Here is an 11823-nt window from a genome sequence, read left to right as displayed (position 1 = left end):
ACAGACTCATGAAACACCCTGTTCCCCCTTTTTTGCGCTTTATGATTTATGAAATATTTTGTAGTTGATATAGCTTTGTTGAATATGTATCCTATGATTCACAGTTACGATGAAGAGTATTCGGCCAACTATTTATGTTCTCTGTTAAAGAGTACTCCCTCCGTCCCTAAAAGATTGCCCCACATACCATAAATGGATGTTTTTATTTGTTTGCTCCATACCTCATTTGGTATGTGTTCCCCACATGTCTCTCCTCACACACCATTGTTTAATCTAACCAAAAGACAAATCTACCTAACATTTACTTTTGAATACAACCAACTCTTAATAAAGTGCACTAAAGCATATGGGGCAATCTTTTAAGGACAGAGGGGGTACTAGTTGCACTTATTGTAGTGAAACTGACTCGTGTTTTTCAAATTTTGTTTCTAAAGAACACTTTAGAACGAAATTGATGCTATTAGCAATTGTGCAATGGCTGAGTCTAACACTTAGTAGGAAAAAATGACAGAATTGCCGAAATGACAAATATATGAATGCATATTTTACAAAATCATTACCAAGGAAAAATCTGTCTTTTCTCCTTTCTGATTCAAAATCAATATGTATGTAATATAGGAGATTGAGAATGATCTATATTCTATACTGATATACTCAATAGTAAAAAACAGAGTTGAAGCTTCATTGTGGAACAATGACTTTGACTCCTTTTAACCTGTGTGCTCATCTTGCATTCAAAAGCATCCTTAGCACACTCTTCATCTTTGGCCTTGCCTCTGACGAGGCGTTGATGCAAGCCAGAGCAATTTTGAGCACTGCTAGCATCTGAATTCTGACTGACAGTGATGTCCGACTGACTCTGAAATCAAGAATCCGATCCCATTTTTGTGGCTGTGTTGAATTTCTCAACACCCACTTGGCCAGTTCTGTCCCCTCGCTAACTGCCTGCTTTCCTGTTAGCAGTTCGAGAAGAATCACCCCAAAGCTGTATACATTTCCCGCCAGCGTCACCCTCATTGTGTAAGCATATTCTGTTATCCAAGAAAATTACAGCCTGAATTTAAGGAAGGATAAAATTGCTTTTTACCACCTACAAAAATTGAGAAATTGTTTTTTACCACCTAAAAGGTATTAAAACTTGTTTTTTTACCATCTGAAAACGGGAAAATAGATTAAATCGTTATGTAGGGCCCACTAATTCAATTTCCTTGCAATTTTTACACTCCCTCTTCGATTTTCTTTAACTCCTTCACCCTCCTCTCTTTACCGACATTGAATTTTGTAAATTTTGTTGAATTAATGGGAGGAAAAATTATTTGAATTCATTAAAGAGAAGGAAAAAAGGTAAGAGAAGGGAGTTAAATACATGAAACCGTGGAAGAAAGAGAAAATATCATAAATATTACCGTTATTTTGCTCCCCTCATAACGGTTTCATCTACTTTTCCATTTTAAGGTGGTAAAAAACAAGTTTTAATTTTTTTTAGGTAGTAAAATACAAATTTTAGTTTTTTAAGTAGTAAAAAACAGTTTTTCCTTTAAAAAACCGCCCCAAGAAAAACCAACTAGAAACATTTTAGGAAAACAAAAAGCATAAGCAAGTCATTGGTTCTCTGTACCTGGTGGAATATAGCCAACTGAACCTGCCACAGCTGAGAGGCTGCTAGTGCTCTTCGAGGGGTCAATCACCTTACAAAGTTCTATATCACCAATCTGTGGCTCCTTCAATGACTTGAGCAAAACTGTTCTGCTTGAAAGATCGAAGAGCAAAATAGGACCAGTTGAACATCCATGTAAAGAAGCCAACCCTTGAGCCACCCCAACTGCTATACTACACCTACTCACCCAATCTAAAAGAGTCCCTGAACTTCTATGTAGAACATCAAACAGAGTCCCCTTAAATGACATTTCATAGATAAGAAAAGCACTATCTACGGCCAATGTGTAGGCCAAAGGAGTCATTATGTTTGAACTGTTTAACTTCCCTAGAGCCTCTAGTTCCTGCCCAAAGCTTCCGCCGTGGTTGTTGCTGCTTGGTTGGAAAATCCTGTCAGTACAGTTGAGTTTCTTGACAAAGTAGTTTACCCCTGATGGCATGGTTGCTTTGTAGTAGGTTGAGAATTTGGTTTTCAAGACAAGGTTTAATGGGTTTGATACTGCTTCCATGGCTTTGGTGAAATCGATGTTTGATTTATGTGTGCTGTTGGTTGTCAAGATTCGAGTTTCTACAGCTAGAGGGACGGGGAAATCTGGTTCTCTTGATTGGATTTCTATATCATGCACCTTATAAAGAAGCCGCATTGATAGAAAAACAGCAACAAACGCAATCAAACCACCAACGAGAGCAGCACTAACCACCACTACGGTTTTGACAGCAACCGACATTTTCCTGTGACTTGAACTAGGTTGGTTGGTGTTTGGACTGTCTGGTGGTGGATAGGTTAGACCTAAATTTCCATGGGTGTCTACAATGACACTGCGGCCGAATTTCGGAACAACTCCGGAAAAATTGTTGTTATCGAGTAACAACAATGTTAAGCTCGGCATTTCAGTTAGAAATTTCGGAATCTTACCAGAAAATCTGTTGTTGGAAAGATCCAAAATCTCCAGTTGAGGCATCTGATCAAGTGATAATTCAGGTATCCGTCCTTGGAAAAAATTGTTGCTGAGATTCAAAGCATACTGTAAATTCCGGGGCATTGGAGGAATAAACCCACTGAGATGATTCTTCCCTAACTGCAGTGTTATCAAGGAATTCATATTACCAATGTTTATCGGTATTGAACCACTCAAATTGTTCTCCTGTAAATACAGGTATTCGAGATATTTCAATTCTGAAATTTTAGGGTGGATTGAACCACTGAGTTCGTTCCAACTGATATTCAGACTCGTCAGCTTGGTTAAGTTGGCAATGTCATTAGGAATCTTACCAACAATGTTGTTGAATTGAAGACTCAAAACTTGAAGCTGGTTCAGATTACCCAATTCTGCTGGTAATTCCCCAGATAAATTGTTTTCAGCCAAGTTTAACAAGCTCAACTTCTGACATAAACCAAGATTAGCAGGTATGTTTCCACTCAATCTGTTGTTTTCTAGCTCCAAATAAACCAAATTCTGAAGTATACTGAAATTAATAGGAAGAATTGACCCCTTCAGTGAATTACCCCCAAGTCTTAGCCTAACCAAACTTGAAGAAACATTTCCCGGTATTTTCCCAACCAACCTATTGTAAGAGAGATCAACTGTCTGCAAGTTTGGTTGTGACAGTACATCACTTGCTATCGACCCGTTTAAGTTGTTGTAACTCAAATCCAGAATCTTCAGAAACCTTGTTATCCCATATGGTATACTGCCATGGAAATTGTTCCTATTTGCTGCAAATCTCTGTAGTTTTCTGTTGTTGGAAAAAATGTCAGGAACTTCTCCACTTAATCTATTTCCAGACAACACCAACACTTCCAGGTTAGGGAGTTCTTCAATTCTGGATGGGATCACCCCAACAAGCTGATTCAAACTAAGATCAAGAATTGTTAAATTCTTGTAATCAGAAAGTTTTTCTGGTATTTTCCCGTGGAATTGGTTGGCTGATAATTGAAGTTGCTCTAAACCCTTGAATTTCCCAAGGTTGATGGGGATGGACCCAGTGAAGTTGTTTGAGCTAAGATTCAAGCTTTTGAGACTCACTAACTCATTCAATTGTGTCCCGATATTTCCACTGAGCAAATTCTGAGAGAAATCCAGGGTTTCTAAACTGGTAAACCCATTCTCAAAGGAAGGAAGAGGACCAGAAACTCTGTTCCAGCTAAAATTTACTGATTTAAGCGCAGAAATTTCGCTGCAGTTCGTCAGAAACTCACCTGGGATTGAGTTCAGAAGGTTTTTGGAAACATCTAGAACCTCCAAAGAGCTAATTTGGCATAGAATAGGTAAAAAACTGGAATTGGTGAGTTTCAAGCTAGTAAGAGAGAGTTTTGTAACAGAGTTAACAGAGTTAACAGAGTTAGTGACATTGTTGCACGTAACACCCGTCCATGTACACGGGTCTTTGCCAACATCCCATGGCAAAGAGGATGTTTGGCTATGAAGGTGGCTTGAGAGGCTTATCATGGAGGCTTTCTGTGTAGGAGATAGGTGAGAAGACACGGAATTCATGAAAAGAAACACGAAGAAGATGAAGTTTATGGTGTCGATTTTCATGTTTCGAGTTCGGAATTCAGTTAGGTTTGTCCCTTTCGAAGGGATTAACCTGGTTTTCTTTCCTTATCAAAAAAAAAGCTCAGAATTCAGTTAGGGTGGCCCTTTCGAAGGGATTAACCTGGTTTTTCTTTCCTTATCAAAAAAAAATTAAAAAAAAATTCAGAATTTAGTTGGTTTTGAATGAAGAATGAGGAATAGGAGCAAAACAGAGAGAAGGGAGATGAGGGAAAAGAGAAGACAAGAAGAGTTATGGCGTGTTTGGAAGGTTGAGTTGACTTGGAAAGTTTGTGCAAAGACTTGGAGTTTTTTTCCCTCTTTAAAGTTGGGTTGAATGAATGGTGACATGTTTTTGTTTCACTTTACATTTTGTTGGAAACAAACAGAAGATTGAGGGGCCGTACGTGTTGAATATTACAAAGAGATTTATTGGGTTGTGGATGTTGGTATAGTGGCAATAATTTCAAGTCAATAATAAATCGAGGTTTAGCAACTGAAAATGGAGCTAAATCAATGCATCTTCTCTTCATCAACACTTTAGAGTTTAGACTAGCTTTTCCTAAAGCATTTTCCACAATAATTTGATAGTAACATCTTATGTATTTCATATATACTTCGAATAAGAAATAATTAAAGGTGATCAAAATTCGGGGTGGACCGGACTTTAAACACGAAAATACATGTCCAATTCCATAAATATTTGATGCATGCTTTTCGGGCTGAAATGGGTTTTGGGCTTTTCGGACCGGTTTGGGCTTTGGTCTACAAATGCGTATTTGAGGTTACCCAAACTCGTACTTTTTCAGGTCGGGCCAGCTGGCCAAACTAAAGATGATCAGGTCTAGAAATAATCTAATACGGTCATATAGAGTATATAAACACAGGTGAGGAAGGTGAGGGTGAGAGGGAGGTGAGGGTGAGTTTCTTTACAAAGGGTAAAAGTATACTTTCATGCGAGAAACGAGGGCCTTATTAGCTAATTAGGACGTCGAATAAAAAAACCCCTAAATTATACTCCCTCCGTAATTTGGGATAGAGGTAGTACTTCAATTTCATACGAAGAACGAAGTATATCTCTATTCGTATTTTATGAATTTTCTAACTGGTTATTGGAATCTTTACATATTCTGAAAGTGTGAACATAATATACTTCAATTTCTAGTTTTTCTCCTTACTAAACAAAATTTGGGGGATCCTTCCACCAGACAGGGCATGGGGGAGGATAACGTGAGACATAGTTTTTGTTTTTTTTCCCCTTCCATTCATATGTGACGGTTCAGGTTAGTCATTTTGAGACGAAGACTTTGTTGTCGTATTCGTATGTGACATTGACATATTTCGTACTATTGATCAATAGGTTTATGTCGAATGTATTAGTTTTAAGTTAATGAACAAATGAGAACCATGAAAAGAAGAATTCCATGTTTTGAAGGATTCCTGATGGATCCCAGTACACTATACAAAAAACTTATATATGACGGTCTTATGTATACTCTCTAATCAAATAGTCATTATTTTTATTTTTAATGCTGACATCAGCGGTCTTACACGTATGACAGTCTCATAGGAGACCTACTCAATACTCACTATACTAATTTGAAAATAATGCTCTCATTACAGAACAATGATCTTCACATACGTAATAAAAGAACACAAATATTTATCATTTTTAATGTTGACTTCAGCGGTTTTACGCGTATGGCGGTCTCATACACACCTACTCACTGTACTAATTCGAGAATAATGCTCTCATTACATAACAATGATCTTCAACAATGATCTTCACATAAGTAATAAAAGAACACAAAAGATCATACATAGCACAGGCAAAGTTATTCATTCAACAGATGCAAGAAAGATAATTAAGACTACGTTTGCGAATTCCTCTGAAATCTAGCAACATAAATAGCTATACTGACATAGATTCTGTTAAAAGTGGTGTCAACAAAGTTGAAGTAGGCATATCTCCATGAATGTTTCAATGTAAGAGCACCACAAACTCCCCAAAATGCCAGGTAGAATCCAAGCCCTATACTCACATACAACCCTACGTAAATATCGTCTTTTTGGCTTTCATTTTCTTCTTGTTTCGACGAGACATCTCCTTCTTCCACAATACGGCAGCTGATTTCCATTACAGGTCCGCAAAGGTCAAGATTTCCAACAAAAACTTCATGTTTGAATTTCTGCAGCACGGGAGGAATCCGGCCTGACAGATCAGATCAAGAACATAACTGGATTGCCCAAGTTGTGAGGGAATAGCCCCATACAATTTGTTTCTTGATAAATTCAAATATTTGATGACTGAGAAGTCCACAAGAATTTCTGGAGTAAGATTACCTGAAATTGCAAATTTTGAGGGTTAAAGTTTATGTGATAGCAGGAAATAATGGTCTCATCCAAAGGTTGTAAAACTGCACATTATTTGGACATAACTTGGCTCTGTTCTATTCATCTGGCCTTGGTCTGATTTTTCTAGTTTGTGGTGTGGTCTGTTCTGGTTTGACTGTTTTATGTGAGTGTTTTTTGCTTTTTGTGGTCTTGTATCTGATCTAATAAGCAATAAGAATAAGAATAAGGTGAAAAGGACAGAGTCTAAAGAGTTACAAATATAAGAATTTCACCTGAAATTATGTTGTTGGAGAGATCCAAAAACTGTGTTTTTCTGAGCATGGGAGGAACCTCTCCACTGATATGATTGTTCTCTAAGTGGAGTTCAACCAGGGAAATCATGTCAACAATGTTGATGGGTATTGAAACACTCAAGTTGTTCTGCAAATTCAGGTGTTTCAGTTTTGTCAAATATGTTCTGCAAATCCATGTGTTTCAGTTTTGTCAATTATAAGACAACTCCAGTGACTCTAACCTTTTTAATTTTCCAAGATTGATAGGAAGTGATCCAGTAAAGTAATTTGAGGCAAGTTTCAAACTTTTGAGACCTACCAACACATCTAACTGCACTCTAATAGGCTTGGCTCACGAGCTCAGGCTTGGCTCGAGCCTTTATAGGCTTGGCTTGAGCTCCAAGCTCGTCGAGCCTAGGAAATTGAGCTCGAAACATTAAAACCGAGTTCGGTTTGGCTCGATAGGCTGTTTCGTTGTTGATCATCAAATGTTTAATTAAGAAACATGTTTATCAAATTTTCCATGTTTTATACGTTCAAAATATATATCTACTAAAACTTTATTTATGCAAAAATTTATTTTATGAAAAATACATGTATTAAAAAGAACTCGAGCTTGTTCACGAGCTTTTGAGCCGAGCCATAAATAGTTCGGGCTTGGCTCGTTAAGATCTCGAGCCAAACCTGAGCTCGAGTCAAGCCTGCACAAGTCAAGCTTTGTCGGAGCTTTGTCAAGCCGAGCATCGAGTAGATCGCGAGCAGGCTCGGCTTGTCAACACTTGTAGTCACACTATGCTCAAAAGTAGCTAACCAGATGTCACTTGGGTAGGAGACAAATGACTAATTGTCAGATGTTCTTTGACAAGAATTTGTAATTCTCAACGTGTTTTAATTAATTTTCTAGCTGGATATTGGAAATATGGAATCTTTTTAAATATTCTGAAAGGGTGAACATATACTTTAATCTCTAGCTTTTCTCCTACCAAACAAAATTGGGAGGAAGTGGTCAAGTGGGTTTTTTTTCTCCCTCTCCTTTCACCACCAGATAAGACATAGGGGAGGATAAAGTGAGAAATAAAATATTCTTCTATTCATACATAATATTGACAGACTTCAATTATACTGTTGATCAATAAGTTTATGTTCAGTTCAATGTATGAATCACTAAATAGTTTTACAACGCCAAAATTAATGGAACAAATCACAACCATGTAAAGAAGAATCCGTGTTTTGGAGGACTCTTGTTTGGTTGTTCCAGAAACCCAGAATTTTGTGAGTTTAAGTGTATAGCAATATAGAGACACGCGGTAGAAACAGATGGTACACTACATAGGTATTCAACAGGTGCGACAAAGATGAAAGCTGCTGTGAAAGTGCATACTGCATAACTGCATAATTATGTTTGAGAATTCCTCCGAAATCTGGCAACATAAATAGCTATAATCACATATATTCTGTTATAAACAGTGTCAACAAAGTTGAAGAAGGCGTATCTCCAAGAATGTTGGAGTGTGAGAGTGCCACAAACTGCCCAAAATCCAAAGTAGAATCCAAGCCCCAAACTAACGTACAACCCTATATAATAACCGTTGTCTTTGCTTTCATTTTGTGGTTCTCCCCCTTGGGCTCCTTCCAAAATACTGCAGCTGATTGGAAGGGGTTCACCACAAAGGTTAGGATTTCCTTCAAAATCTTCATAATTGAATCTACGCAACACGCGGGGAATTGGGCCGGACAGATTATTGTAGGACACGTCAAAAGTTCTAAGATGATGCCTGGTTTGATCGAGTTGTGAGGGAAGTGATCCAGTGAAGTGATTTGAGGCAAGTTTCAAGCTTTTGAGACCCACCAACCCATCTAACTGCACTCCAATGCTTCCATCCAGTGAATTGTGAGACAAGTCCAGGGACTCTTAACTTGGTAAAACCACCATGGCCAAAAGATGGTAGATTACCTGAAATATAATTGTAACTGAAATCTACAGATTTTAGCCTTGGAAGTTTGCCACAACTTGTGAAAAAATCATCTGGGATTGACTCCAGAAGGTTGCCAGAAACATCAAGAACCTCTAAGGACTCAATTTGACATGCAGTAGACAAGAAACTTGAATTACTGAGATAGAATTGGAGATGGAGTTGGGTAACAGAGTTGGTGACACTACTGCATGTCACTCCTTCCCATGTACATGGATTTGTGCTAGCATTCCACCGGATAGGCCCATAAAAACGATATGATTGGTCGTGGAAGTCCTGGAGGAACTGAGAGATTGATCGTGGTGGATTTCTGTGTTGGAGGTAGCTCAGAAAACACTGATGAACTCGAGAAAATCAACAAGAAGAAAACGAACAAGTTGATGCTCATCATGCCCATTTTCATGTTTGTTTTGACAATGAATATGGAGTTGCATAACACAAGGAGTGACAAATGACAAATGACAAAGGACAAAGGAGTAATTTAGGGAGAGTGAGTGGTAAAACTTGGCATGTTTGAAAGGTCGTTGGATTGACTCGGAAATAATGGCCACTTGGCCAGAAACTTGGAGTTTCCCTTGTTTAACTTGCATCCATTGACTTTGTACATTTTTTTGTTTGTTTGAATATTACCCCCCTCCGTCCCTTTTTGAAATAAAGTTAGACTGACTAACATATAAGATTGATGGGCTACTACACCTATCAGTGTCACCGATTGGTTTTATGATAAAACCTTGTTAGCATGTGGTCAATCTCTTATCTTGTATGGGCTTGTTTATGACCCGGTGAATTTATCCGTTTGTCTCATATTCCACTTTGGGGTGTCCCTTTGAGATTACTCCATACCTTAAATGAAACATTTGTCCTTAAATGAAAAGTCTGTCCACTTGCTCTCTCTCTATATATCTTTCCTCATGGAACCACTTTTTCAAGCCATGGGCACATTTTACCCTCAATTCATAATAAAATGAATTGACTATGAGGCAATAAAAAAGGGACGGATAGAGTATTACAACAATATAATTCAGTCCATGCTTAAGCAAGCGAGTCTAGCTTAGAAAATGTCAATTAGAGCAGAGCATACATATTTTACATGTATTACTTTTTTCGGTTTTTCATGAAATACCCATGAGTATTGAAGAAACTCACCAAATCTCCCTCGGGTTCCAAAATTCACCAATTATCCCTATTTCGATACTTAATACACCAACTGCCCTTAATGACATTCGTCAACCCCTAATCAACCCAATCAACATCTAATGAACCCACTAACCCCCTAATCAGCCCAATTAACATCTAATGAACCCACTAACCCTCTAATTAACCCTTTTTTTTACTTTTTTTTTCCCCTCTCCCCCTCCTTTCTTCCCTTTCCTCAATTCTACTGCCTCAGAGAATTGGAAGATTTACAATTTGACAAGAGGAGAATGTAAGAAACATGTTCTTATAAGTAGTAGATCATCAACAATCAACTAATCAAGCAAACTAATAGCAAGATATGCATCAATACCATGATTCAATTCACAAAATTGAGATAATCAATCAAACTAGTAGAGCAGGATATGCATCAATATCATGTTTCAATTCACAAAATTGAGATAATCAATCAAACAAGTAGCAGGATAATAGGATATGCATCAATATCACGATTCAAGTCATAAAATTGAGATAATCAATCAAATTAGTAACAGGATATGCATCATGGTTGAATTCATAAAATTGAGATAATCAAGCTAACTAACAGCAGGATAAGCATCATGATTAAACAGCACAAAACAAAAGTGAAATTTGAGACATATAGGTGATTCAGAAAATGAGCACAAAACAAAAATTGAAAATTGAGATATAGAGGACCATACATTGCAGAGAAAGCCATCAATGTGTTGCTTCCCCAAATAGGTGGTGCCTTCCGGCCAATTAGGTCATATAATACCCAAAACTCGAAGAGAACGGTGCGGTATTCAGAATCGCCGCCGAGTGTAATAGTAGTAAGAGGAGCCATTGTTACACTCTACATTGTACAGAAGCTAAGCTTGCCCAGTTGGTGTTGAATTAGGGTTCAAGTTGTGGCCAATCGAACCACAAATCCACCACCTGCAATTCTTTCGTATTTGTGTTATTCATCACCAACACTGAGAAGAATTGATCGGGATATTCCATGTCTAAAAAATTGCTTGAGCCGAGTTCTCCAGGAGAGGGATTTCGTCGGAGAAGAGGCCGCCGCAGGAGGAGGAGGTGATCGCCCTAGCGGAGGTGTGGAGGTGGGAAGGAGGTGGCTTCCATGGTGGAAAGAGGGAGGAGTGAAAGAAAATAGTAAAAAATAGGATTAACCGCTCCTTTCTATTCGAGTTATTTTGGATGAACTAACTTTGTTTAAAAATCTTATTTTATCTTAAATAATCTTATTTATAGGTAAAAATTAGTATAGGACCCGTGCGATGCACGATTTATATATTTTAATTTTAAGTGCAAAGTTAAATTAATTTAGAAAAGAAACATAGAAAAATACGTAGATTTTTTTTATTCCTTCTCATGCATCACCTATGATTTCATGTTAGGTATAACAAACAATTATCATCTTATACTATAAGAGATGTAAATTCTCAACCTGAACCGTTGAACCCGTTGGGTTGGTCCGATCGTTTAGAACCTGAACCGCTAATAACTCGCGAGTTGGAACGCAAACCCGACCCGATTATATTCAACCCAAACCGACCGGAAAATATTAACCCGATTAAGATCCTAAACCCGATAATAAACCGTTCCGCAGCAACCCTATCCGTTTGAATCCGAGCCGAATGGATTCAAAATCCGTTAATGACCCAATCTGTTTCAATCCGAACCGTATGAACCCAGGGAAAACCTGTGTACGTACAACCCGAATTGTTTTAATCCGTAACCCACTTAATCCGAACCATTTACAACTTGTATCCCATTTAATTCGAATCGTTTATAACCTATAGCCCGTTTAATCCCGCTACTCCCGCTACTGATCTTAAATTCTTAACACTTCTAAAAGTTAGTTATTGACTTTGC

General features: G+C 37.8%; 2 protein-coding genes across 6 annotated transcripts; both read right to left on the bottom strand.

Annotated features, from left to right (window-relative positions):
* Nucleotides 1–2: 2 nt before the first annotated feature.
* Nucleotides 3–4679, bottom strand: LOC110789577 (LRR receptor-like serine/threonine-protein kinase GSO1). The gene is made up of 2 exons (XM_021994302.2): nt 1619–4679; nt 3–1031 (listed from the first exon to the last, which is right to left on the bottom strand). The coding sequence occupies exons 1-2, from the start codon at nt 4194–4196 to the stop codon at nt 724–726; spliced, it is 2886 nt and encodes a 961-aa protein (XP_021849994.1). The 5' UTR covers nt 4197–4679; the 3' UTR covers nt 3–723.
* Nucleotides 4680–5838: 1159 nt separating this feature from the next.
* On the bottom strand, nt 5839–11137 carry LOC110789741 (receptor-like protein EIX2). 5 transcript variants are annotated; one of them, XR_008928552.1, is made up of 3 exons: nt 10647–11137; nt 6818–8788; nt 5839–6533 (listed from the first exon to the last, which is right to left on the bottom strand). XR_008928552.1 is itself a non-coding variant. In XM_056837929.1 (3 exons), exons 1-3 carry the CDS (start codon nt 10787–10789, stop codon nt 6328–6330), a joined length of 534 nt encoding a protein of 177 aa, XP_056693907.1. In that variant the 5' UTR covers nt 10790–11137; the 3' UTR covers nt 5839–6327. The 5 variants fall into 5 exon arrangements, 2 of the variants coding, with proteins under 2 accessions (XP_056693907.1, XP_021850163.2); XR_008928553.1 differs by having other exon boundaries at nt 6818–8771; XM_056837929.1 differs by having other exon boundaries at nt 6818–7002.
* Nucleotides 11138–11823: the final 686 nt, after the last annotated feature.

The sequence above is a fragment of the Spinacia oleracea genome, chromosome 2, assembly GCF_020520425.1.
Source record: "Spinacia oleracea cultivar Varoflay chromosome 2, BTI_SOV_V1, whole genome shotgun sequence".
NCBI classification, from domain to species: Eukaryota; Viridiplantae; Streptophyta; class Magnoliopsida; order Caryophyllales; family Amaranthaceae; genus Spinacia; species Spinacia oleracea.
The sequence above is the reverse complement of the archived record's forward strand: the minus strand, read 5'-3'. Positions and strand labels throughout refer to the sequence as shown.

Coding starts and splice junctions, on each gene's coding strand:
- LOC110789577 (XM_021994302.2), bottom strand. CDS start 4,196: ATGAAAATCGACACCATAAACTTCATCTTCTTCGTGTTTCTTTTCATG. Junction 1,032..1,618: donor AGTTGGCTATATTCCACCAG/GTACAGAGAACC, acceptor CTTGGATAACAG/AATATGCTTACACAATGAGG.
- LOC110789741 (XM_021994471.2), bottom strand. CDS start 10,789: ATGGCTCCTCTTACTACTATTACACTCGGCGGCGATTCTGAATACCGC. Junction 7,003..10,646: donor TTGATGGCTTTCTCTGCAAT/GTATGGTCCTCT, acceptor ATGGATTTGCAG/AACATATTTGACAAAACTGA. Junction 6,403..6,817: donor CTCCAACAACATAATTTCAG/GTGAAATTCTTA, acceptor CTGATCTGTCAG/GCCGGATTCCTCCCGTGCTG.